Genomic DNA, 27,921 nt, shown 5'->3' with positions numbered 1-27,921 from the left:
CTGGCAAGGTTATCTTTCAGAACTGAAGGAGAGATAAAGCGTTCACCAGCAGAGCAAAAGCTAAAAAGTTCATCACCACTAAACCAGCCTTATAAGAAATATTGAAGGATCTTCTTTAAGCCTAAAGGAAAATACCATACTAGAAATTTTAAGAAAATATGAAAGAAAAAAAAATCCCACTGGTAAAGGCAAATACAGTAAAAGCAGTAAATTGGCCACTTAAAGAGTGAGTATGAAAGTTAAAAGACAAAAGTAGTATTAACAACTATAATAAGTAGTTAAGGTGTGTACACAAAATAAAAATATGTAAAATAAGACATCAAAATATAAAATGGGGGAGGGCATTGAAATGTGCTTTTAAAATGTGTTCAGACTTAAAAAACTATCAGCTTAAAACAGACATGTATGTGTAAGTATGCTATGCATATATGTAAATATACTATATATATATAAATATATATGAACATCATGGTGACCACAAAACAAAATCCTACAATACATATACAAAAAAAATAAAGAGAAAAAAGCCGAAACATAACACTAAAGAAAACCATCAAATTTCAAAGGAAGAGACCAAGAGAATACAAAAACAATGAGAAAACAATTAACAAAATGGCAATAAGTAAACATTGATAATTACTTTAAATGTAAATGAATAAATACTCCAATTAAAATACAGAGGGTAGCTGAATGGATAATAAACAAGACCTGGGGTGCCTGGGTGGCTCAGTTGGTTGAGGGGCTAAGTCTAGATTTTGGCTCAGGTCATGATCTTGTGGTTCGTGGGATGGAGTCCCATGTCAGGCTCTGTGCTGACAGTGCAGAGCCTGCTTAGGATTCTCTCTCCCTCTTTCTCTGCTCCTCCCCTACTCACAGTCTCTGTCTGTCTCTCAAAATAAACAAACAAACATTAAAAAAAAAAAAGACCCATCTATATCTTGCCTACAAGAGACTAACTTTAGACCTAAAGACAAACACAGACTGAAAGTAAAGGGCTGGAAAAAGATATTCCATGTAAATGGAAACAAAAAGAAACTGGAATAGCAATATAATTATACCAGACAAAATAGACTTTTTTTAATTTTAGAGAGCAAGAGAGCACACGAGCAAGAGAGAGGGGCAGAGAGACAGAGAGAGAGAGAATCTTAAGCAGGCTCCATGCTCCGTGCAGAGCCCAATTCAGGGCTCGTTTCCATGACCCTGAGATCATGACCCGACCCAAAATCAAGAGTCACACATTCAACAGACTAAGGCACCGAGACGCCCCCTTTTTTGCTAAGTGAAATAAGTCAGTCAGAGAAAGACAGATATCATATGTTTTCACTCATATGTAGAATTTGAGAAACTTAACAGAAGACCATGGGGGGAAGGGAAGGGGAAAAAAAGAGTTTCAAACAGAGAGGGAGGCAAACAATAAGAGACTTTTAAATACAGAGAACCAACCAAGGGTTGATGGGGAAGGAGGGCAGGAGAGAGGGGAAAATGGGGGATAAGCATTGAGGAAGGCACTTGTTGGGATGAGCACTGGGTGTTGTATGTAAGTGATGAATCATGGGAATCAACTCCTGAAGTGAAGAGCCACTGTATACACTGTATGTTAGCTGACTTGACAATAAATTATATTAAAAAAAAAATACGAACAATGTTCTTTCAGGAAATTGAAGGATATAAGAAATTGTTCTTTAAAATTACTTTAAGGGGCGCCTGGGTGGCTCAGTTGGTTAAGCATCCAACTTCGGCTCAGGTCATGATCTCATGGTCCGTGAGTTCAAGCCCCACGTCGGGCTCTGTGCTGACAGCTCAGAGCCTGGAGCCTGCTTCAGATTCTGGGTCTCCCTCTCTCTCTGACCCTCCCCCATTCATGCTCTGTCTCTCTCTGTCTCAAAAATAAATAAACATTAAAAAATTAAAATTACTTTAAAAGGTTAACATTTATTGTAAAAAGAGAATGCCTTTTTAAAAGAGTCATTTGCATGCTCTTATTTCTCCCGCTAAAAAACCAAAAATTAATAATGCATATTCATATATTTTACATGGTAAAGACCACACTATATAATTAATTTTATTCCTGTTTTTGATTAATATCACATATGTGTTTCCTTATGCCATTCCAAGTCCTTTAAAAGCAGGATTTCTTATTGGAGGCACAACTCTGTCATATAGATGTGTTAGAATTTGCAAAAACTGTCCATGTTTTGCTGTGATCACTGAAATTTCTGATTTTCTAAGTTGAGCATTATAAATAATGGCTTGATCATGCCTTCAAAAATAAATGGTTTCTCTAAAAAAAATAAAGATTTTTTTATTCATACAAAATAGACTTTAAAACAAAGACTGTAACAAAAGACGAAAAAGGCATGATGTAATGTTACAGCAGTCAATCCACGAAAGATGTAACATTCATAAATGTTTATACAGCCAGAATAGGAGCATCTAAATATTAATAGGACATAAAAGGAGAAAATGACAGTAATCCAATAATAGTAGGGTATTTTAATAACCCACTTACATCAATGAATAGATTTTGGAAACAGAAAATTAATAAGGAAATTTTGGTCTTAAATGGCACATTAAACCAGATAGACTTAATGTCATATATATATATATATATATATATATATATATATATATATATGTAACTATATATGTATATATACAGTTACATATATGTATAGTTATATATATAGTTACATATAGTTATATATATAGAGAGAGAGAGAGAGAACATTTCATTTAAAAAGTACAGAATAAAAAAAAAAGTACAGAATACACATCATTTTCAAGTGGACATGGAGTATTCTCCAGGATAGATCACATGTTGAGCCACAAAACAGGTCTCAATACATTCAAGAGGATTGAAATTGTATCAAGCATACCTTCCAACCACAATTGTATGAAACTAGAAATCATTTACAAGAACAAAAATGGGGGAAAACACAAAAACATGGGGACTAAGCAACATGTTACTCAGCAACCAGTGGGTCAATGAGGAAATGAAAAGGAAATTAAAAATACCTTGAGACAAATAAAAATGGAAACATAATTTTCCAAAATCCATGAGACACAGCAAAAGCAGTTCTAAGAGAGAAGTTCATGGCAATACAGGCCTACCTCAAGAAACAAGAAAAATTCCAAATGAACAATCTATGCCTTAAAGAAGTGGGAAAAGAACAGGCACAAAAAAAAACCCAAAGTTAATAGAAGGAAGAAAATAATAAAGATCAGCACAGAAATGCAATAGAAACTTAAAAATAGTAATATCAATGAAACTAAAAGCTTGTTCTTTGAAAAGATGAACAAATCAATAAACCTTTAGCCAGCCTCATTTGGAAAAAAAGAAGGCCCAAATAAAAAAGGATATGAATGAGGAAAAGTTACATCTAACACCACAGAAATATTAAGGATAACAGAGATTACTATGAACAATTATATGCCAACAATTTGGACAACCTAGAAGAAATGAATAAGTTCCTAGAAACCCACATCCTTCCGAGACTGAACCATGAACAAATAGAAAACTTGAATAGACAGATTAGAGGTAATGAAACTGAATCCATAATCTTTTTAATGTGTATTTATTTTGGGGAGAGAGAGAGAGAGAAAGCAGGGGAGGGGCAGAGAGAGAGAGGGAGACAGAGGACTCAAAGCAGGCTCGGTGCTGACAGTAGAGAGAGCCTGATGCGGGTCTTGAACTCACCAACTGTGAGATCATAAGCTGAGCTGAAGTCAGATGCTTAACGGACTGAGTCACCCAAGAACCCCGAACCCATAATTTTAAACAAAACAAAAGCCAAGTCCAGAACCAGACAGCTTCAAAGGTGAATTCACCAAAAACATTTAAAGAAGAATTAGTACCTATCCTTCTCAAAATTGAAGAGAAAGGAGTTCTTCCAAACTGAATTTATGAAGCCAACGCTACCTTGATACCAAAATCAAAGATACCACACACACACACACACATATATATATATATATACCAAAAATTAATAATGCATATTATAATAAAATTAATAATGCATATTATATATATATGTGTGTGTGTGTGTGGTATCTTTGATTTTGGTATCACTTTGATTTTTGTATCACACACTGTGTGTGTGTGTGTGTGTGTGTGTGTGTACATACACACACCAGAGTGTTTGTGTATGTGTGTGTGTGTATATATATATATATATATACACACATACACACACCACATACACACACACTATTAACATAGATGCAAAACACCTCAACAAAATATTACCAAACCAAATTCAACAATATATTAAAAGGTTCATACACCACAATCAGGTGGAATTTATTCCAAAGATGCAAGGATGGTTCAACATATACAGACCAAGCAATGTGATACACCACATTAACAATATGAAAGATAAAAATCATGCTCATCTCAATAGATTCAAACAAAGCATTTGAACACAATTCAACATCCATTTATGATAAAAACTGTCAACAAAGTAAGTACGGAAGGAATGTACCTCCACATAATAAAGGTTGAATATGACAGACCCACAGCCAACATCACACTCAGTGGTGAAAAGCCAAACACTTTTCTTTTAAGATCAGGAACAAGAAAAGGATGCTAACTTTTGCCATTTTTATTCAACACAGTATTGGAAGTCCTAGCCAGAATTATTAGACAATAAAGAAAATCCAAATTGGAAAGAAAGAAGTAAATCTGTCACTATTCACAGATGTCCTGATACTATGTATAGAAAACCCTAAAGACTCCACCAAAAAAATATTAGAATAAGGGAATTCAATGAAGTCACAGGATACGAAATTACCATACAGAAATCAGTTGCATTTCTATATACTAATAACAAGGTATCAGAGAGAAATTAAGAAAACAATCCCATTTATAATTGCATCAAAAAGAATAAAATACCGGGGCGCCTGGGTGGCTCAGTCGGTTAAGCAGCTGACTTCAGCTCAGGTCATGATCTCACGGTTCGTGACTTCGAGCCCCGCGTCAGGCTCTGTGCTGACTGCTCAGAGCCCAGAGCCTGTTTCAGATTCTGTGTCTCCCTCTCTCTCTCTGGCCCTCCCCCATTCATGCTCTGTCTCTCTCTGTCTCAAAAGTAAATAAACGTTAAAAAAAATTAAAAAAAAAAAAAGAATAAAATACCTAGGGATAAATTTAACCAAAGAACTGAAAGACCCACACTCTAAAAAAATGTAAATCACTGATGAAAGAAATTGGAGATGACACAAATAAATGTAAAGATATAACATGCTCATGGATTGGAAGAAGTAATGTTCTTAAAATGTCCATACTACCCAATTAAATCCACAGATTCAATGCAATTTCTGTCAAAATACCAATAGCATTTTTTACATAAATAAAACAAACAATACTAAAATTAGTGTGGAACCACAAGACCCCAAATAGCCAAAGCTACCTTGAGGACGAAGAACAAAACTAAAGGTATCACACTCTTTGATTTCAAGATATAAATACAAACCTATAGTGATCAAAACAGTATGGTACTGACACAAAAATATCAATGGAACAGGATAGAGACCCCAGAAATAAACCCACATTTATATAGTCCATTAATCAGTGACAAAGGAGGCAAGAATATATAATGAGAAAAAGACAGTCTAATCAATAAATGGTGTTGGGAAAATTGGACAGCTACATACAAATAGTGAAACAATATAACTTTCTCACAGTATACACAAAAGAAACTCAAAATGAATTATAGACCTACATGTGAAACCTGAAACTATAAAACTCCTAAAAGAAAACATAGACAGTCACCTCGTGGACAACAGCCTTGGAAACATATGTATGTATATGCCTCCTTAGGGCAAACAAAAGCAAAAATAAACTATTTGGACCACACAAAAATAAAAATCTTTTGCATAGCAAAGGAATGCAACAAAGCAAAAAGGCAACCTACTGAATGGGAGAAGATATTTGCTAATGATATGGCCAAGAAGGGGTTAATATCCAGTATCTAAAATAAAGAATTTATACAACTCCAAAAAATAATAATAATCCAATTACAAAATGGGCAGAGGACTTAAATAAACATTTTTCCAAAGAAGACTACAGATGGGAAACAGACATATGAAAAGATGCTCAACATTACTAATAATCAGAGAAATGCAAATCAAAACCGCAGTGAGATATCACCAGTCAGAATGGCTAGTATCGAAAAGATAAGAAATAGCAAGTGTTGGCAAGGATATGGAGGAGAGGGTATTCTTGTGCACTGTTGGTGGGAATGTAAATTGGTACAACCACTGTGGAAAGCAATATGGCTCTTCCTCAAAATTTTAAAAATAAAAATACTATATGATCCAGTCATTCCACTACTGAGTACTTAGCCAAAGGAAACAAAAACATGGATTCAAAAAGATACATGTGTCCCTGTATTTATTGCAGCATTGTTTACAATAGCCAAGATATGGAAGCAATAAAGATTTGATACATACCTACATACATGTATATGTGTGAGGAATATTACTCAGCCATAAAAAAGAATGAGGTCTTGCCATTTGTGACAACATGGCATTATGCTAAGTGAAATAAGCCAGACAGAGAAAGGCAAATACCATATGATTTCATTTATATGTGGAATCTAAAAAACCAAACAACCAAACAGAAACAAACTCATAAACAGAAAAAAACTGGTGGTTGCCAAAGGGAGGGGATTAGGGGTAAGGGCAAACAGGTGAAGGGGATTAAGAGGTACAAACTTCCATCTATAAAATAAGTAAGTTATGGAGATGAAAAGTACAGCATATTAAATATAGTCAATAATATTGTAGTAGCATTGTATGGTGACAGTGACTACATTTATCACGGTGAGCATTGAGTAACATTTACATTTGTTGAATCACTATGTTAACACTTAAAACTAATATTATATGTCAACTATATGTCAATAATAAAAATCAAAAAGTAATTTAAAAAATGAAGTGAAAGAGATGTCAGAGAAGTTTGTATCTATATAACAATACCATAATATTAAACATCCTGGAAGGACAGCAGCTACCTTGGAGAGTCTCCTGGACTTAGCCTGAATAAGAAAGAAACTTCAGTCACTTTAAGAAAAAATAAAATACCTAGGAAAAAATTTAACCAAGGAGGTGTACCAGAAAACAGGTTTTTCACCTGTACTCTGAAAATTATAAGATGGATGAAAAAAAAAATAAAAATGACACAAATAAAGGAGAAGGTACTCTGTGCTCATGGATTGGAATTAATATTGTCAACTATGTCCATACTACCCAACAAAATCTATAGATTCAATGCAATCCCAATCAAACTACCAAAATATTTTTCACAGAACTAGAGCAAAGAATCCTAAAATCTGTATGGAACCACAAAAGAAAAGCCAAAGCAATCTTGAGGAAGAACAAAGCTGTAAGCATCACAATCCTTGATTTCAAGATATACCACAAGACTCAGGTAATCCAAACAGTATGATACTGTCACAAAAACAGACACATAGATTAATAGAGTAGAAGGCTTAGAGAAAAACCCACACATACATGGTCAATCAATCTACAAGGGAAACAAGAATATAAATATGGAAAAGTCAGTCTCTTCAATAAAGGATACTGGGGAAACTGGACAGCTACATGCAAAAGAATGAAACTAGACCACTGTCTTACACCATATACAAAAAAGTAAATAAAAATGGATTAAAGATTCAAAGTTAAGACCTGAAATCATAAAACTCCTCAAAGAAAGCATGCAGTAATCTCTTGGACATCAGCCTTAGTAACATATTCATGGATTTGTCTCCTCAGGCAAGGGAAACAAAAGCCAAAATAAACTATTGGGACTACACCAAATAAAAATCTTTTGCACAGCAAAGGAAACCATCAACAAAATGAAAAGGCAACCTATAAATGGGAGAAGATGTTTACAAATCATACATCTGATAAAGGATTAATATCCAAAATATATCAAGAGTTTATACAACTTAATATCCAAAAGCAAGTAACTTGATGTAAAAATGGGCAAAGGACTTGGATATTTTCCCCAAAAAGACATACAAGTGGTCAAGGGCACCTGAAAATATTCTCAATATCACTAATCTTCAGGAAAATGCAACTCACAACAATGAAATATTGCTTCATGGTTGTCACATTTCCCAAAAGGCATATATAGATTTAATGCAATCTTTATCAAGATTTCAATGACATTTTTTACAGAAGTTGGAGAAAAAATCCTAAAATTTGAAACCACAAAAGACATGAATAGCCAAAGTAATCCTGAGAAAGAAAAACAAAGCAAGAGGCATCATACTTCCTGATTGCAAGCTATACTATAAAGTTATAGTAATTAATACAGTAGTGGTATTTTAAAAAGACCAGTAGAACAGAATTGAGAACCGAGAAATAAACCCAAGCATATACAGCCAACTAATATTTGACAAGGGAGCCAAGAATACTCAATGGAGAAAAGACAATCTCTTTAATAAATGGTGATGGGAAAACTGGATATTCACTTATAAAAGAATGAAAGTGGACCCAAATCTTACACCACTCACAAAAATTAATTCAAAATGGATTAAAGACCTAAATGTAAGAACCAAAACTATCAAATCCCTAAAAGAAAACAAGAAAAAACTCATTGACATGGGTCTTGGCAATGATTTTTTTTATATATATACAACACCTAAAGCACAAGCAACAAAATCAAAATAAACAAACAGGACATCATCAAACTGAAAAGCTTCTACACAGCAAAAGAAACAACTAACAACACAAAAAGACAACCTAAAGAAAGGGAGAAAGTATTTATGAATTATATATCTGATATGGGGTTAGTATCCAAAATATTTTTTTAAAAAGTCCTACAACTCAATAGCAAAATTAAAATAATCCAATTTAAAAATGGGCAAAGTGGGGAGGATACCTGGCTGGCTCAGTAGAGCATGCAGCTCTTGATCTCAGAGTCATGTTTGAGCTCCACGTGGGCATAAAGATTACTTGAATCAGTGAATACCTACCTACCTACCTACATACATACATACATACATAATAAAAATAGGCAAAGGACCTGAATAAACATTTTTTCCATAGAAGATATATGAATAGCCAAAAGGTACATGAAAAGATGCTCAACATCACTAATTGTGAGGGAAATACAAATCAAAACCACAGTAACACCTCACACCTGTTAGGACAGCCATCAAAAAGACAAGAGTAAACGCTGGCAAGGATGTGGAGAAAAGGGAACTCTTGTGCACTGTTGGTAAGACTGTAAATCGGTGCAGCCACTATGGAAAACAGTATAGAGGATCCTCAAAATTTTTAAAATAGAACTTCCACATAATCCAGCAATTCCACTTCTGGAATTCATTTCCAAAGGAAATGAAAGCTGTATGTCAAATATATATCTCTACTCCCATGTCCATTGCAGCATTACTTACAATAGCCAAGACATGGAAACAACCTGTGTGTTCATCAACAGATGGAGGGATAAAAAAGTTGTTGTATATATTTATAATGGAATATTATTCAGCCATAAAAAATGAGGAAATCCTGCCATTTGCAATGACATGGATGGTTCTTGATATTATGCTAAGTGAAATAAGTTAGAGAAAGACAAATACTGTATGATCTCATTTATATGTGGAATCTTAAAAATAAATAAATAATGAAAACTTAGAAAGAGATCAGATTTATGGTTACCAGAGGTGGGGTGGGGGGTGGGAATTGGAGGAAGGTGGTCAAAAAGTACAGGCTTCCAGTTATAAGATAAATAAGTACTAGGGATATAATGTACAGCATGGTGATCATAGTTAACACTGCTGTACGATATGTAGAAAACTGTTAAGAGAGTAAAATCCTAAGGGGTCTCATCACAAAGTGAAAAAAAATTTTTAAAGAAAAATAAAAACCATTATCTGTATGAGATGACAGATATCAACTAAACTTATTTGGGAAATCATTTCATTATACACATAAGTCTATTATGCTACATAATTTAAACATATAGAGTGATGTATATCAACTATATGTCAATAAAGTTAGGGGGAGGAAAATAAAGTTCAGTAAAGTTCATTTGAACCAGTGCTACAACTAAATCCCATTCCCAAGGACATGGTGGATCCCAGCTTAAAGTATCAATGGCTAATGGTTAGTAATGGTTATTACTTCTTTTTGGTTGATGCGCCCAGGCCAGGGGTCAGAGGCCTTGTTAGTTCTAAGTAGTAGCAATAAACCCAAATATTGGCAGTCAGAATTTAGGAACCCCTTTGCTGGTTTTGCCCACTATTCAGTTCCTTCTGCAATCTTAGCACCCTCACATACTAATATAATTGTTACAATGATAGTCATGCTTGTATATACGATTTACATGTTGTTCTCTCCTACAGCTACATGTTATAGTATATATTCATATATATACACAGATACATATACATACTATTATATTATTGTTATTTATACGATTTGCCTGTTGGTCTCTCTCAGGTAGCTGAAGATAGGGACTTTTATTAATCCGACTGTATTTTAACCAAGAGTACACAACAGAATCATCCAGCCCGTATTCCCTAGGGGGCTGATTCAGCAGCTGCAGAATCAGCCCATCAGCAGTGCTTTGAGAGAGCATCACAGGTGGCTTAAAATTGCATGCCTGATAGAGAGCAGCTGGTCATTGAAGTGGTACAGCCTAGGGGTGAAGACAGTGAGCTCTGGACTGAAATCCTAGCTCCACCACTTACTATTTGTATAAGCTTGAACAGAGCACTTAAACCTACCTGTTCCTTTTATGTAAAGTGGGGATAATAGTGCTTGCCTGAGAGTGTCGTGGGGATTAAATAAGATAAAACAAGGGTAGCTCTGAGAACACACTAAGCCCATCATAAATTCTCAAAATGCATTGCTTTGTTGGTGTTGTTCATCCCTGAATTCCAGAGCAGGCACCGAGCCTGACATTAGCAGAGATTTAATGCTCAATAAATAATAAATGCACAGGGAGCTGTATGATATTAGCAAAGAGAAGAAAAAAGGAAAATTAGTAAGGAAAGAGGAGGATAGAAGGATGACCAAGGAGATGGGAAATAGAGAGGTATGGTAAGGAGTCCCCAGCAGTTGGCTCAGGAAACCCTAAAAATCCTTCCTCATTGTTGCCAAATTATTCATTCTGCCTAATAAAATGTTGGCAAGGTCTTAAACTGAAATTTTCAAACTCATAGGATTAAGAATTTTGATGGCCTTCTGCATTTGTTCCAAACGAAGCAACCCAATAAAGCCAAATTTCTTTTTCCAGAGGAATTTATCATTCTGACCCCATCTAGTGGTTTCCTTTGGATATGGTGACTCTAATTTGGGATCAAGATCCTCAATTCTGACTGCATTAACTTTTGGACATGTTTTTTAAAAATCCTACCACTCTCCCTTTACTTTCTTGACTGTTCTTCCCCATGGCTGCACATTTGATTGTATGAATCCTCCACTTGAAGTTGGGGGTCTCAATCCCAACAGCTCACCACCTTTATTCCTATATCCATGCTTTGATGCATTTTCTTTCCAAAATGTTCTATCTCAAGTGTTTTATCCCTTTCTCCCTGAGATGACTCCATGGAAATAGCAATGGTTTGAGGAGTCAAGTAGTCCTGGGTTCAAATCCAGCCTCCACCACTTATCTAGATTTATGACCCCTCTGAGTTCAACTGCCCATATATAAAAAAATTTCTACCTATGTTGTGAGAATTAAACTGGGATAAGGTGTATAAAGTACCCAGCACAGTACCTGCCAAAGTATGAGGGGCTTATCTTCGTTTAGTTCAGTCTCAACTGCTAGTAACAGGCATTAGAAATAACAAGAGCTTAAATAAGATATGGCCTTATTATTTTTTATAACATAAAAGGAGTCTAGAGGTGAGCCATTCATGGCTGGTATGGATGACCATTAAAGACACCTAGGTCAACAGGGATCTAGACTCTCTCTGAATGACCATCATCCTTGAGACTTCCATTCTCAAAGTCACCCATATTTACATGGTGAATGCTAGAACTCCAGGGATCATAACCACATTCCACCCAGGTAAAGGAGGAAAGTGGGAAGAACAAAAGGGTGCCTGTATCGTAGCTATGTCATCCTCCTTTAAGGTCCCCAGGAGACCCAGATGACAACTACCACTTACATCATGTCAGCCACCCATCTCTCCAGAGGAAGCTGTGAAATGTAGTTCTTTACCTGTGTACAATGAGGCACCCTAGAAAACAAAAGTCTGTGGTATTTTCAGGCTACAACATGGAGACTTCAGGGGCTATGCTATGCTTTACAGTTTCCTCAGCATTTCACACCTCAGGGCAGACAATGCATATATAATACATGAATCAGTATGGCTGATTAAATGTTTAAGTGGTTAAATGGATCAGGTCTGAAGACCTAAGTTCCAGACCAACCCTACCACTTCATTGTTATGTGACCTTGAGCAAGTATGTAACTGTCTGCTTCAGGCCATTTCCTCACTTGTCAAACGGTCCTTGTGGGCACCAACTCGGACAAGAGATGCAAATTACCTAACACAATGCCTATGTCTAGCCCTCAGCATGTGTTAAAGTTATCACCACCACCGTCATCATCAACATCACCATCATCATTATTATTGTTAGGAGCTATTAAATTATTAGGTTAGGTAAGGAGGTACCAGATGTCTCTTACTTTTCTTTCTGCCTGTGTACATCTTCCTTTGCCTTCAGTAGTCACCCCAGGGACGTCTGGATTTGCAACCAATTATGTTGAAAGAACCTGGGCTCAGTCAGCCTCATTTTATTCACTTCCAGTTATCCAGTCAAGACTAGCTGAATCTCAAGAGTCCCTCTCCTTTGCCCCTAACCAGAGTCTAGTCACCCAGCTCTGCCTTCTGGGACAGATGCTCTTCTCTGTTCAGATCAACTTCTAAATAAATATTAAATTATGTCTAGGTGTGTTCCATGATTCCTTTCAAATCTAAGTAAATCAGTTCCCTTTGTTGGAATTCCCCAGCCCTGATAAGGTCTTCCACTGATGTCTTGCATCCTTGACAGTGGCAAGATTTTTCTCTAGATAGGAGTAAAGAGGTTCACATAGCAATAAGCCTTCTTATTCCCAGGTCTTTGCGAAATATGGATTTCTTAGACAGCCTCCCCACCCTCCTAGCTACCTTTACTTGAGTTTCAGAAGAAATCTTGGCATCTGCTCTTAAAGATCATTAGCTACTCAGCTGGTGATGTGCCAAAAAAAAAAAAAAAAGAGGGTTGAAAGTGTGCAAATATACATATTATCTTGCTCTCCAAGGTGGCCAGGCAGAACAGTCAGAACCCCAGTGCCCAGGGCTATTGTGTATGGCTAATTCGTGCAGTGCACATTTTTCACCATTCACACTCTCTATGACATGATGGCATTCCTTATAATTGTGTAGTGCATGGCCTACATAACTGCTCAGGGCAGCCATGCCCAGATTAGTCATCCCTGACCATAAGCAGCCTCATTTTGTATCCTAGTGCACCCTACAAATGTTACCATTTTCTTTGTGTACCATGATGTAAAGGAGTTTAGAAAACACTACTCTAAATAACTTCAAGGTGGGTTCTTCCTCCAATGCACACTCATTCCCTAGCCATGCCAGCCATGTCCTCCATATAAGCCAACATGCCCAGGTGTTATCTTTCATACCAAGCCTATTGTGTTTTCTTAGGTCCATGGAAGAAATCTCTTGTCCATTGATTATGACCGGAATATTCGGACAGAAAAGATCTATGATGATCACCGGAAGTTCACTCTGAGGATCATTTATGACCAGGTGGGGCGCCCATTCCTCTGGCTCCCCAGTAGTGGGTTGGCAGCAGTCAATGTCTCATACTTCTTCAATGGGCGCTTGGCTGGCCTTCAGCGTGGAGCCATGAGTGAAAGGACAGACATTGACAAGCAGGGACGAATTGTGTCCCGCATGTTTGCTGATGGGAAAGTGTGGAGCTACTCCTACCTTGACAAGGTAAGTGAACGTGCTGCCCTCACTCAGCTGGAGCTTTCCCTTATTCACCTCCTCTTTTTAAGCTGACCTGATATGCTTTGCCATAAGACATTGAACATCTTTACTTTGACTCTACAAGGTCTCCCCTCACACTTCTATCCTCACTGGGAGGGAGGAAAATCTGAAGGAAAATGTTATTCATAGCTCATCACTATTACCAAAAGAAAAAAAGTGCTAGACACTCAGTAATGGCAAAAAGAATGGATTGTCTAATTTTATTCCCAAAAAAACCCCCCAAAAAGTGCTGCGGAAGCAGACAGAATTATCCCACTGGTATCACGGCTAATCATTATTTATGAATTGGAAATGCAGTGATTCATTTATGCCTTGCCTGAAGTTAAGCTATCAGGGTAGGGAATTTTGCCTAAAACTCAAGCACACAGAGCAACATCCTCCTACTTGACCTATTGGCTGAAACAGCCAATGGATTCTCTCTACCTAATTCCCTGTGTCTGAAAGTGCCAGATTCAGGTCTTTGTGTCAGAAAGGGTCAGGTTGGAGCAGCAAGAAGAGATCCCTTAGTTGAATCTACTCCTGAAACCATTGTTGCACTATATGCTAATTTGGATGTAAATTTTAAAATATAAAAAATAAAATCAAGGAAGGAAGGAAGGAAGGAAGGAAGGAAGGAAGGAAGGAAGGAAGGAAGGAAGGAAGGAAGGAAGGAATCCCTTGGGGGCACAAGTCAAGACTCATGAAGGCTGTCCTGGTCATCTAGTCATTAGGCAGGGGCTTGCTCAGCCTGGACCTCTCATCTGTACTCACCTTGATAGGGGTTCCATTTCTATTTCTTCCTTTCTTGCCTCACAATTATAGTAGTCACTTGTAGACAGAGCTGTGACCCTCTCTATAAGAGTGGGGCTGTCATCCCTTTGGTCACCTCCTGAATCCTGTTCTCATTATGCCACAAAATACTAGAATGGTTGATGAGAGAAGGCAGGAATCTCCCAATTGCCTGAAGTTTGAGGCCATTTTATTCCCCCCCAAATTTGATGATTCTGGGTTATGTAATCTTCTCAGTATTTTATAAATGGAAGATATACTTTCTCTTTAGATTTAATGAGGGGTGATCAAAGCATAGTATGTGTGTCATACCTGTCTCCTGCTGGGCCAATGGTAGTCATTTCTAAACAATCACAGGATTTCTTGTTTGAGCCTGGAGGCAAACTCAGTGCCTATCACCTCAGTCCTTCAAGCCCTCTCTACTCAAAGTATGGTCCAACCAACATCAGGATCACTTGATAGCTTGTTACAAAAGCAAATTCTCGGGTCGGATCCCCCCTTCTCCCCCAACAAACTACTAGATCAGAATCTGCCTTTTAACAAGATCCCTGGTTATTTCATATGCACGGTAAAGTTTGGGAAGCACTGGTCTGGGTAGTGACCATGATCCATCAGAGTTAGCATGCCCAGTGAAATCAATCTAGTCATAATCTCTGGTATAAACTTCCCCATCCTTCCATGGCTTTTGAATTACCATTTTGGGGAATGGAACAGATTCTGTCCATTTGAGTGCCTGGTCCTAAAGAACCAAATCATATGTACCTCCCCTCTTTCCTTCCTCCAGTCTATGGTCCTCCTGCTTCAGAGTCAGCGTCAGTACATATTTGAGTATGACTCCTCCGACCGTCTCCACGCCGTCACCATGCCCAGTGTCGCCCGGCACAGCATGTCCACCCATACCTCCATTGGCTACATCCGCAACATTTATAATCCCCCTGAAAGCAATGCTTCAGTCATTTTTGACTACAGTGATGATGGCCGCATCCTCAAGACGTCCTTTTTGGGCACTGGGCGTCAGGTATTCTACAAGTATGGGAAACTCTCCAAGCTATCAGAGATTGTCTATGACAGTACTGCTGTCACTTTTGGGTATGATGAGACCACTGGTGTTTTAAAAATGGTCAGTCTCCAGAGTGGAGGTTTCTCCTGCACAATCAGGTACCGGAAGATTGGCCCACTTGTGGACAAGCAGATCTACAGGTTCTCTGAGGAAGGCATGGTCAATGCCAGGTTTGACTACACCTATCATGACAACAGCTTCCGGATTGCAAGCATCAAGCCCGTCATAAGTGAGACTCCCCTTCCTGTTGACCTCTACCGCTACGATGAAATTTCTGGCAAGGTGGAGCATTTTGGCAAGTTTGGAGTCATCTATTATGACATCAACCAGATCATCACCACTGCTGTAATGACCCTCAGCAAACACTTTGACACCCACGGGCGGATCAAGGAAGTCCAGTATGAGATGTTTCGGTCCCTTATGTACTGGATGACGGTGCAGTATGACAGTATGGGAAGGGTGATAAAGAGGGAGCTAAAACTGGGGCCCTATGCTAACACCACAAAGTATACCTATGACTATGATGGAGATGGGCAGCTCCAGAGTGTGGCTGTCAATGACCGCCCAACCTGGCGCTATAGCTATGACCTCAATGGGAACCTCCATTTGCTGAACCCGGGAAATAGTGTGCGCCTTATGCCCCTGCGCTATGATCTCCGGGATAGGATAACCAGACTCGGTGATGTGCAATACAAAATTGATGATGATGGCTATCTGTGCCAGAGAGGGGCTGACATCTTTGAGTATAACTCCAAGGGCCTCCTAACAAGAGCCTACAACAAGGCCAGTGGGTGGAGTGTCCAGTACCGCTACGATGGTGTGGGGCGGCGGGCTTCCTACAAGACCAACCTGGGCCACCACCTGCAGTATTTCTACTCTGACCTTCACAACCCAACCCGCATCACCCATGTCTATAATCACTCCAACTCAGAGATAACCTCACTCTACTATGACCTCCAAGGTCACCTCTTTGCCATGGAGAGCAGCAGTGGGGAGGAGTACTACGTTGCCTCAGATAACACAGGCACTCCTCTGGCTGTGTTCAGCATCAATGGTCTCATGATCAAACAACTGCAGTATACAGCCTATGGGGAGATTTATTATGACTCTAACCCTGACTTCCAGATGGTCATTGGCTTCCATGGTGGACTCTATGATCCCCTGACCAAGCTGGTCCACTTCACTCAGCGTGATTATGATGTGCTGGCAGGACGATGGACCTCTCCAGACTATACCATGTGGAAAAACGTGGGCAAGGAGCCAGCCCCCTTTAATTTGTATATGTTCAAGAGCAACAATCCTCTCAGCAATGAGCTGGATTTGAAGAACTACGTGACAGGTGAGGACTTTACCACCTCAGTTGGGCAGTGGCTCCTTGTGGGATGGTTGTCCTGGTAGATTGTCAGGAACTTCAAAAGAAAGTCTTACTTCTGATGACAGGGGAATCCTGGAGAGCTATAAACACTGGTCTGTACAGTATCTAGAACAGTCAAGTGACACCAGTACAGAGCAGTCTTCAGATCTGTTTGAAGATGTCCTGACCATTTTCAAGCCCATTTAGTTGAAATAGCTTTTATAAGAGCCCTTCCTACCCCAAGAGAGGAAAGCAGACTCATGAAGGGGGAAATAATGGGACTCTGGTGTCTGAAATATCTGGTTCAAATTCTCTTCTACTTACAAGCCAAAGGACTTTGAGCTCAGTGTCTTAACTGTCTGAGCTGTAGTTTTCTTCTCTGTGAAAGGCACTAATAAACTAACCCCACAGGGTAACTGCAAGAAGTAAGTGTACTTAATACAGGTAAAGTTTAGTGCCTGGCAAATTTAGACAGTCAATATTCACAAAAGAGTATCTGCTCATGCTATAACTATTATCTTGACAAATGAAGCATTGAGTAACCATAGGCATGAGATCACTAAGACCCAGTTCCTGACCTCACAACCAGGCTGCCAAGATACCAACACAAACAGCCAATGATAATGCAAAGCAGAATTAAATCTGTGCTACTGTATAGATGTCTGTTACCTATTCAACAAGCATTTGTACAGTGGCATTATGCTAGATTCTAGGGATACAATGATGAACAAGACAAATGCCCTTCTCTCAAAGGGGTGTGTATGTGTGTGTAGATGACTTCAAATTTGAAAACTGTGACACAGTGCACAGAAGGGCCTCATGTCATACTGGGACTGAAGAATGAAGGGGATTTGGGTTGGCAGATATGAGCTCAAGGCTAAAGAAAGACTATGAACAGAAGTCAAAAGGACATGGGAAGCTTGGAGAAGGGTATGGATAGAGAGGCTGAGGAGGGCAAATAATCTACTTCCTCACGAAAAGTGAGAAATTGGTAAAATGAGGGTCCCTATCCATCCATCCACATACCTCCATCTATCTTCCATCCATTCACCCATTCAACAAATGTTTTCATAATATCTAACATAGACTAAGTACCAGAGATGCAGTGGAGAACAAGATAAAGTCCTTATCCTCAGGAAAATAAGAAAATCAGGATGGATGGATGGATAGATGCAAAGAGACCAACTTTCAGCAAGGAAGCCAGGGTCATCTCACCTGCCCATGTGTTATAGAGTAGAAACAGTAAGGACCCTAAGTCCAGGACCCTCCAAGTTCTGGGAAACCCACAGCTCTTGGCCATGAGCCAAGGAGACATCAAACTCAAAAGGTCCTTACCTTCAGGTGACCAGGGGTCACTTGCCCACCCTCAGAAATGGAAGCAGCAACTAGTTGAGCACAGGGCTGCCCTCAATGTCCCATGCTACAGAAAGATGACCTTAAAGATCAACTTGTGGCCATGTGGTATCTCATTGTCAAGTTCCAGAGCCTTTGAAGTTGAACCCAGCATTCCCCCTACAACTGAAGCAGCTGGTACCTCTTGAACACAAGAACTATGGGCCAGCTAGTTCCCTCCTGTTCTCCCCACCACACCTCATCGAGAGGTCCTGCCATGATCTCTCTTCCCCATGGCTCAGCATGACTTTTATCCCCCATTTCACTGCAGTTTCAAATTAAAGGACCTGTCAGGAAAACATACATATACATATCAGGTAAAAATAAGTGCTATGAGATAAAATAGGATAAGGTTTTGGTCAGAGAATGATGGGAAAGTTCTCCTATATTAAAGGTGCTCACAGAGGGCTATCTGAGGAGACGACATTTGAGCAGAGACCTTTATGAAGAGGTGGAAGGCAAGGAAGAGTGTTCAAGACATAGGAAACAATTAGAATAGGAAGGTAGACCATGCCTATCTTAGCCTTAGGAAAAGAATTCCCTCACCCTCCAGACTGTGCTTCCCAAAGCCCTGGATAACTTAGGGATGAGGCAGCTAGTGTCAAATAAAAAGGAAGCCTTCTCAGAGTGGGCTGAATGGACACTTAGAGCTGCCAAGGCCCAAACAAAATCATCCACAGAGCACAGTCAACCTCACTGACCCCCTCAGCTATTTTCCTGGTTCTTCTGAAAAGGACAAAAAAGAATTATCAGAATTTTCTGAAAAGCAATATGCCTTTCCTCATTCCAGTGCTTCATGGAGACTCAATAAATGGAAATCAAAAAACTAAGTCCAACAAAATTGAATCCAGAAACCATTCAAAAGAGTCTAAAATAAAAGGTGGCATTAGAGAAACACGTGTATAGAGCTGATGTGAACAGTCCAAGCTGGGGAAAGGAGGGCCCAGGCAGAGTCATAGCAGGCACAAGCCCACACCTGCTGCCCATTCAAGATGAGCTGCCCCCTGGAGAGAGGATCCCAGCAGAGAACACCAAATCATTCTCTGCTGTTTGAATGTTGGCTAATCTGTAAACCCCGTCTAAATTAGTCTTAATTTGCCACTTAGGAGACAAGCAGAGTGGTTGAACTTGCCGCTCACAATTTAAGCAGAAGTAATTAAGATGTAGTCAGGAGGAACACAGAGAACAGAACCTTCTCTCTCCAGTGCTCAAAAGAAATCGTTGAATGTTTTGGAAACAGAGCTCTCTGAATGCAAGAGGCAGCTGCTGAGGCTGGGGGGAGGTTCTGCTTCCTCCTGAGAACCAAGTACGAAAGAGGACAGTGTTGAGTGCCCGTTAGACATCCAGGCTGGAGCAGAGGTGTAGCCATCCAGAGGGGTGAAAGAAGGCCAGAAGTGGTTCTTTTCCCACCCATGGGCTCCTAAGCAGCACCCTTTCCAACAAGTATTTTTTTAAGGTAATATGTTGACAATTAATATATCTGTGATAAACAGGTATTAGGGGAAAGGATGTAAAAAAACATACTGGGAGGCAGACTCCCTCCCCCGACAACCTGCAGGGCCTCCGTCTTTTCCAGTTTGGGCATCACAGGAAGGTCCTCAGTCCAGAACAAATGGGGACCCGTGCCCATCCCCATGTCTGGCCTGTAATTTAGTCCTGTTCATTCCGATGTTAGAACCCTAGGTACACCTCAAGACCCCAGTTTTGGCCTTGCTCCTCACTTCCTGTGTGACTTGGATGAGATCTTCAACTTTCTGAGGCTTTATTTCTTCATCAGCAAAAGGGTGATAACAGCGCCCACCCCATGGGGTTATGAAAAGTAAATGAGTCCTGAAGTGTGAAATGCCTAGTGCAGTGCTAAGGCTAATAAAGGATAGGGATGCATTTGTTATTTACAGGCAGCCACAAACGTGGTGGAGTTCATAGGTGAAGAGTGGAGATGCCACCTTTGCATAATTTTCTAAGGAATGTGGGGAGGGGTCTCCAGATCCACCCTGAAACAGATCCAAACTCCGGCCTGAGTGGCACTGGTTCGGCAAACCTGAAACCCCAGACAAACGTGAGCTAAGCAAATGTCCTAGGTGTCATCCGCCATGACTTGTATTTTCTTTCCACCCTTTCTTCTCCCTGGCGGGTCTGTGGGCTCACAAACCTCAGGCATTTGTGAGCATGATAGGGTTTTGTGGAGTTTAATTTTCCTAAGTGAAGAGGGAGGCGCAACCTCTTTCTCACATTACCCACTTCTCAGATCTACACTTAACACCTAAGATGCTGTTCTGACAGTGTTTTCAGAGACAGACAGTATGCTCCGTGGCCCCAACATAATCACGTACTCTGAAGAACATGAGAGAAGGACAGTAATGAGCCATTAGGAGCGTCCACCTCGCTGGCTCCTGCCCCAGTGGCTCCCTCTCTACAGACCATTTAGGGAGACTGTCACCAGACAACACTAATTACTTCAAAAAGGAAGAGGGGTGTTTGTGTGGTGCTGAAAGTGCCTTCTAGCAGAATGGAGGAGATGAGAATGTGAATAAACATTTCAGAATAGGTTTAGACTCCGAAACTAAGCCACGTTAGAAACTTTAAGGAAAGAAAAAGAAGGTAGATGACTTGTGCTATGGGTGTTCATGGGAGTGGCCATTAAAGTTTCCAGTCTCAAAGGCAGGGGGTTCTCAACATCATCTCCTGAGTACTAAGGAGGGATCCCTGCAGTGAAAAGATCAGGATGGGGAGAGTCTTTGAGAGCAAGACCTCTCATGCCTTTCTGGGAATTCCCCACATACCCTATGTACCCCTGACGAAAGACAGGATGATTTTATATGGTGTACAGATGAGGTATTAAAGAACATGGAAACACAGATGAGGAAAGTTCGCCTCTTTAGTGCTTTTTATTCTTCCAATCCAGTCTAGGAAAGAGTCTCCACCCAATGCTGGTGTGTACTTCACACCTCATTAACACTTCCAATCTCCCCCTTTTAACGGAGAGAGCAGGTCTGAGACTTCCCTCAGGTAACAAAAATCCTTCTCTAATTTAATTGCATGGCTTTGTTTTAATTTTACAGTTATTCTGTTTGCATCAAGTGAGTCAGCTTTCCCATTTATGATAGTAACATAAAGTTTCTTTTTTAAAATGGGCTTAAGTGAGGGCACCTGGGTGGTTCTGTCAGTTAAGCATTCAACTCGATTTCAGCCAAGGTCATGATCCCATGGTTGTGGATTCAAGCCCTGAATTGGGCTCTGTGCTGACAGCATGGTGCCTGCTTGAGATTCTCTCTCTACCCGTCCCCATTTACCTGCGTGCTGTCAAGTTTGTTTATTTTTGAGGCGGGGGGGGGGGGGGGAAGAGGGTCATGCATGCACATGACGGGGGAGGGGCAGAGAGAGAAGGGGACAGAAAGAGGATCCAAAGCCAGCTCTGCGCTGACAGAATACCCAATGCAAGCCTCAAACTCAGAAACCATGGGATCATGACCTGAGCAGAAGTTGGAGGCTCAGCCAACTGAGCCACCCAGGTGCCCCTAAGTTTATTTATTTTGAGGGAAGCCCGGGTGGCTCAGTTAGTTGAGCGTCTAACTCTTGATTTTTGACTCAGGTCATGATCTCACAGTTTTATGAGTTCGACCCCCACATCAGGCTCTGTGCTGACAGCACAGAACCTACTTGGGATTCTCCCTCACTCTCTGCCCCTCCCCTGCTCATGCTCTGTCTCTCTCAAAATAAATAAACTTGAATGAATAAACAAACATTAGAAAGTAAAAATAAAATGGGCTTAAATGGAACAGGCAGATTTGTTTTTTCAATCAGTAACTAAATACCTGGATATGGCAAAACAATTGCACTGAGTAACCATGAATATCCAAAGTGGGGAAATTTATCCTCCACAGCAGCCAGCACCTACCTTGCACAAAATAGGTGCTCTGTAAATATAGGATCATTGCTGGATTAGAGACAGGCTTCTCTCTGCCTTATGCTAACGCACTTCTTAAGGCAACTGCAAATCTGTATTCTTAAATGACTCTTATATGGGCTATCCCTAACAGAGTAGTTACCAAGTTATTGAAGGAACTAGTCTGTGTCCAAGGATGATGGATGGACTGTAGATCCCAGATTCCCTCTCATCAGAAGGTTCTTTTATGCCTATATATTTAGTAGCAAAGCTAACATTAAAACCCTCACAGCAGTCCCAGGGCAGGAAGTCTTCTTAACCTCTTCAGAAGTATGCTCTTAGGTACCATTAGTTCCTCTGTCAAACTTACACTAGTCAGGGCAGCTTTTGCCACATAACATTCAGTGTTCTTTCATTCATTCACTCCATGGAAACTTACCGATCACCTATTTTGTGCCAGGCATTATCATAGGACCTGGGAGGGCATCAGTGGATAAAACAAAGCTTTTACCTCCCTGCCCGGAAGGAAATTACATTCTGAGAGAGACAAACAGTAAACAATAAGTACACAAATGATACAGCGTGTTAGAATGTGATTACTTTAGCGACAGAGGGGTGGAGACAATGAACAGAGTAAGGGGACTTGGCATTGCTGGTGGTGGAGAAGGGGGACAGATTTTAAATGTGGTGGTTGGGTTTGTCTTATTGAAGAGGCAACATTTGAACAAGACTTAAAAGAGGTCAGAAAGCCAGAAAATACTTTTAGGGAAGTACACTCTGGGCAGAGGAGTTTGTCGATGCAAAGCCCCCAAGATGAGTGTGTGCCTGACATGTTCAAGAAATAGCATCAAGGCTGGAGCTGTGTGAGCAAGGAAGAGAAAGGGAGAACCTGAGGTCCAACAGATAATGAGTGCCCTTATAGACCAGTAGGAAGACTTTGGCTTCTTCACTGAGAAAAAAAGGGGGTTTCCTGGAGTGTTCTCAGCAGAGGCATGGCACGGTCTACTCCAGGTTTAAAGGCTCGTTCTGGGAGCACCTAGGTGGCTCATTTGGTTGAATGTCCGAGTCGTGATTTCAGCTCAGGTCATCATCCCAGGGTCATGGGATTGAGCTCCATGTCAGGCTCTGCATTGAGCATGGAGCCTCCTTGGGTTTCTCCCTCTGTCTCCCTCTGCCCCTCTCTCCTGCTTATGCTCTCTCACTTCTCTCTTTCTAAAATAAAAAAAATAAAATAAAGCCTGGTTCTGTCTTATCTGCTATGCTGGTAAGACATTGTGGGGCAGCAAGATGGAAGCAGGGAGGCCACTTAGAAGTCCAGGTGAGGGATGATGGGCCAAGGTCAAGGTGGTGAAGTGACAAGAAATGGACACAGATTCTGGGTCTGTTTTAAAAGTAAAAGTAGAGGATTTCACCCTTTACTCGGCAATTCAGCAATTTCACACCTAAGTTTGTATATAAGCAAGAGAACTGAAAATGGGTTTTCAAACAAAAATCTGTGAGTAAAACCTACCCAGATATCCATTAACTGATGAATGGATAAAGAAAATGTGGTATATACAAACAATGGAATATTATTAGCCATAAAAAGAAATGAACTATTGGTACATGCTACAACAAGGATGAACCTTGAATACATTAAGTGAAAGAAGCCAGACACAAAAGGTCACATATTGTATGATTGCGTTTATAAGAAATGTCCAGAATAGGCAAATGCACAGAGATAGAAAGCAGTTTGGTGGTGGTCAGGGACTGAGGGAAAAGGAGAATGTAGAACGACTGCTAATAGGTATAAGGCTTCTTTTTGAGGTGATGAAAATGTTCTGGAATTAAAGAGTAATGGTGGTTGTACAACATTGTGGATATACTAGAAGCCACTGAACTGTGCACTTTAAAATGATTAAAACGATGAATTTTATGTTATGTGAATATTACCTCAATAAAAAAAGTAGAGGATTTATCAGTAGATTTAGATGTGGAGAGCAAGGAAAAGAAAGGAGTTAAGGATGGTAGCTGGAAGGATGGAGTGGGGCCATTGTCTGGGATGGAAAAGTCTGTGGTGGGACAGGTTTGGGGAGGAAGATCAGGGGTTCAGTTTTGGACAAAACTTTGAAATGTAATTAGATATATTAGTTTAGAGTTCAAGGAGAGACACAGGATGGAGATAAAAATTTTGGAGTCAGCATCAGCATTTAGATGGTAGCTAGGGCCCTAAGGATGGATAAGATCACCATGTTTGTGAGAGTAGATAGAGTGGAGATGTTCAGAGACTGAGTCTAGGGCATTCCAACATTAAAGAGATCAGGAGGGGTAAACTGGGTGGCTCAGTCAGTTAAGCGTTTGACTTCAGCTCAGGTCATGATCTCACAGTCCATGAGTTCGAGCCCCACATCCAGCTCTCTGACAGCTCAGAGCCTGGACCCTGCTTCAGATTCTGTGTCTCCCTCTCTCTCTGCCCCTCCCCACCTCACACTCTCTCTCTCAAAAACAAATGAACATTAAAATTTTTTTTTTAAAAAGAGATCATGAGGCAGATGAGGAGGAACCAAGAAGGGACAAAGAATGGCTACCACAGTAGGAGAAGGACAAGCAAGTGAATGTGTTGGCCAGAAGGTCAAGAAGAAAATGAAAGCAGGAGCATTCAACCTGTCAAATATTTCTGATAAGTCAAATAAGATAAGGACCCAAGGTTAACATATGACTTAGCAATATGGAGGTCATTCATGACCTTAACAAGAGTTGGTTCAGTGGAATAGTTGGGGACAAAGTCTGGTTCAAAGGAGAATAGGAAACAAGAAGTGGAGAGAATTATTTTGATCTTGAGAAGTTTTTATCAAGGAGGGTGAAAGAAAAGATAGTAGCAAATGGGAGAATAGGGACAATAAATTTATTTTTTATATAATTTTTAATATAAATTTTAATATAAATATTTGAGAGAAAGAGCATGGATGCATAAGGAGGAGAAAGGCAGAGAGAGGAAGAGAGAGAGAATCCCAAGCAGGCTCCATGCTGTCAGTGCAGAGCCCAACATGGGGCTCCATCTCACAAACCATGATATCATGACCTGAGCCGAAATCAAGAGTCAGACACTTAACCAACTGAGCCACCAGGGGCCCCAGGAATTTCTTTTAAGGCGGACATTTGGTAGCATTTTTGTATGCTGACAGGGTTGATCCATTGGAAGAGGGAATAATTTGGTGCCATGGGGAAGAGAGAGAGAGTTGCTGGAGTGATATCCTTGGGTGGGCAAGAAAAGATGCTACCAACTGCACACACGGAGGGTTGACTTTAACAGCTCATCTAGATTAACAAGAAAAGGGTGGGAAATATGGGTACCGATGCTGGAAGGCCAGTAAATGTGATGAGAGTTTAGGGGAATTCCCCTCTGGCTGCATCAGGGTATTTTTGTTTTTGTTTTCAGAATAGGAAACAATGTCAGCTGCTCTAGTGAGAAGGGAAAGCAGATGTTGAGGGTGTTAGTGGAGAGGAGAAATGTAACGTCACCCAGCAGAATGGGAGATTGACTGATGGAGGAAGGGAATATTGTCAGGCAGCAGGAAGGCACAATTCAGGTTCATGGTCAAGAATTTAAAGGGACACCAGTCAGTGTAGTTAAGTTTGTTTCTCCAGACATATTCAGCTGCACAGGTCCAAATAAGGAATGGGCAAACATGTGTATTTAACCAAAATTGTGATTTTCACCGAGCAAGTGATAAAGTGAGAACGGGACACAGGATCTGGGAATATATGCAAGGAATGATTCTAATGATTGGCTATGGATATGTGCTAGGTAAGAAAAAAGACCAACATGTTGAGGAACAGGGACAAGAAGCTCAGGAGGTTTTGAAGGTCCCAGGGAGGGGGAGAGAGGATCAAGGAGCATGGGTGTCAGGTTACAAAATGAGTAAACTAGAAAGGAGTCCAGGTGGTGGTCAGAGGGTGATGTGCATGATTGAGATAATGGTAGATCAGAATCATTGGTGATGACAGGGTCCAGAGGATGAATATGGGGGTTGGGGGAGGGGGCATCGAAGGAATGAAGAGGCCAGAATGTTGGAAGGATTAATCCTTATATAACGAAGTCACTAAGAACGAATTTAGAAACAGGTGGAGAGAAGGACAGTGGAGCAGGAAATCACCAAGAAATTGCAGGTGAGTGAGTGGCCTAGGGGTCAGTAATGACTGCAACAAGGAGCACTTGTACCTCCAGGCCCAGCAACGGTAGGAGAAGTGGAGAGACATAGGGCATGATGTTGGGGTGCCCATTATAAACAGGGATAAGGAGCATAAAAGGGAGATTCCTGCTGGGCTCCAGGCCGATGCCATGGGTGAGACTTTGAGTGCTCAAAGGATTCATGTCCCAGGCTCTCTGCTGATCACTGTGGAAGGAGACAAGGCAGCCTGAGGGCCTCGGTCTTACTCTGAGAGCCTGAATCATTCAATGGACAGCAGGACCATGGGGCAAGAGATAGAATTCCCAAAACAAGGGACTCAGTCATGACCCTGGCAGGGGAAGGGAAGTCTTACTCTGGGGATGCAAGAGCACTCTCCTGGCCTCTCTCTGAAGAGTAGGTACCTGAAAAAAAGGGTCTCAGGAGCCAGAAGACTTTGGGCCTTCCACATACCTTTGGAACACCCTTTCTATAAAAAGCCAGCCTCAGGGCAGCCTCCTGCCCCTGCCAATGTCTTACGTAGTGTTAATAATCATCACTTATCCATCTAGTTGATCATTGTATGTCCATCTTCCAAACACATTAACTGGCCTATCACAGATGCCTCCTTAAATACTTGCCAAGTGAAGGAGTTCATATTTATTGCGTTATCTATGTCCCAGGCACTGTGACAAATCCTTTACATGGATTTCTCCTTCAACCTTCACAACAACCCAACAACACTGGTCTAGCTATCATCCCAATTCACATCTGAAGAACCTGAAACTTAGAGAGGGGCAGGAACTTACCCAAGGTCACAAAGTAAGGGGAATCAAAACTAGATCTTCCGCCAGCACTGGCCTCCTACATCACCACATGGGGGTTATCAAGTGACCAAGGTTGGAAGAACATCCTTCCTAGGACCCATGTAAAGCAGCTCTGGGTCCAGACCAGGAGACCTTCACAAGCTCTTGCCTCCCTCCCCTGCTGGACTCCACACCCAACCACCCATTTTGTTTTGTTCTCTCCCCAAGATCCTCAACTGCTTTCCATCCATCATGATTCAGAAATCTTTATTTTTGTTTCCACCATAGATGTGAAAAGCTGGCTTGTGATGTTTGGATTTCAGCTTAGCAACATAATTCCTGGCTTCCCAAGAGCCAAAATGTATTTCGTGCCTCCTCCCTATGAATTGTCAGAGAGTCAAGCCAGTGAGAATGGACAGGTAAGCGGAGGTTCCTGCCAAGAATATGAACTATTGTCCTCATTCCCTGTTGCAGACAGAACCGCATGGGAGCCAA

General features: G+C 40.5%; 1 protein-coding gene and 1 long non-coding RNA gene across 24 annotated transcripts in view; one reads left to right on the top strand and one right to left on the bottom strand.

The window, feature by feature from the left end:
* The window catches only part of LOC123611041, a 57,412-nt gene that overhangs the window by 16,131 nt on the left and 13,360 nt on the right, over positions 1-27,921 (bottom strand). The gene's annotated exons all lie outside the window — the stretch shown is intronic.
* Positions 1-27,921, top strand: part of TENM2 (teneurin transmembrane protein 2) — a 1,977,527-nt gene that overhangs the window by 1,945,884 nt on the left and 3,722 nt on the right. For 21 of the 22 annotated variants that reach the window (XM_045502305.1, XM_045502315.1, XM_045502361.1 and 18 more), the window contains 3 exons: positions 13,662-13,958; positions 15,565-17,179; positions 27,715-27,845. In XM_045502305.1, coding sequence (XP_045358261.1) covers positions 13,662-13,958; positions 15,565-17,179; positions 27,715-27,845 — 2,043 coding nt within the window. The remainder of the gene's footprint in view (positions 1-13,661; positions 13,959-15,564; positions 17,180-27,714; positions 27,846-27,921) is intronic. The other variant, XM_045502490.1, reaches the window with a different exon arrangement.

Source organism: Leopardus geoffroyi, chromosome A1 (genome assembly GCF_018350155.1).
Source record: "Leopardus geoffroyi isolate Oge1 chromosome A1, O.geoffroyi_Oge1_pat1.0, whole genome shotgun sequence".
NCBI classification, from domain to species: Eukaryota; Metazoa; Chordata; class Mammalia; order Carnivora; family Felidae; genus Leopardus; species Leopardus geoffroyi.
Note: the sequence above shows the minus strand (reverse complement) of the source record. Positions and strands in the feature narration are given on the sequence as shown.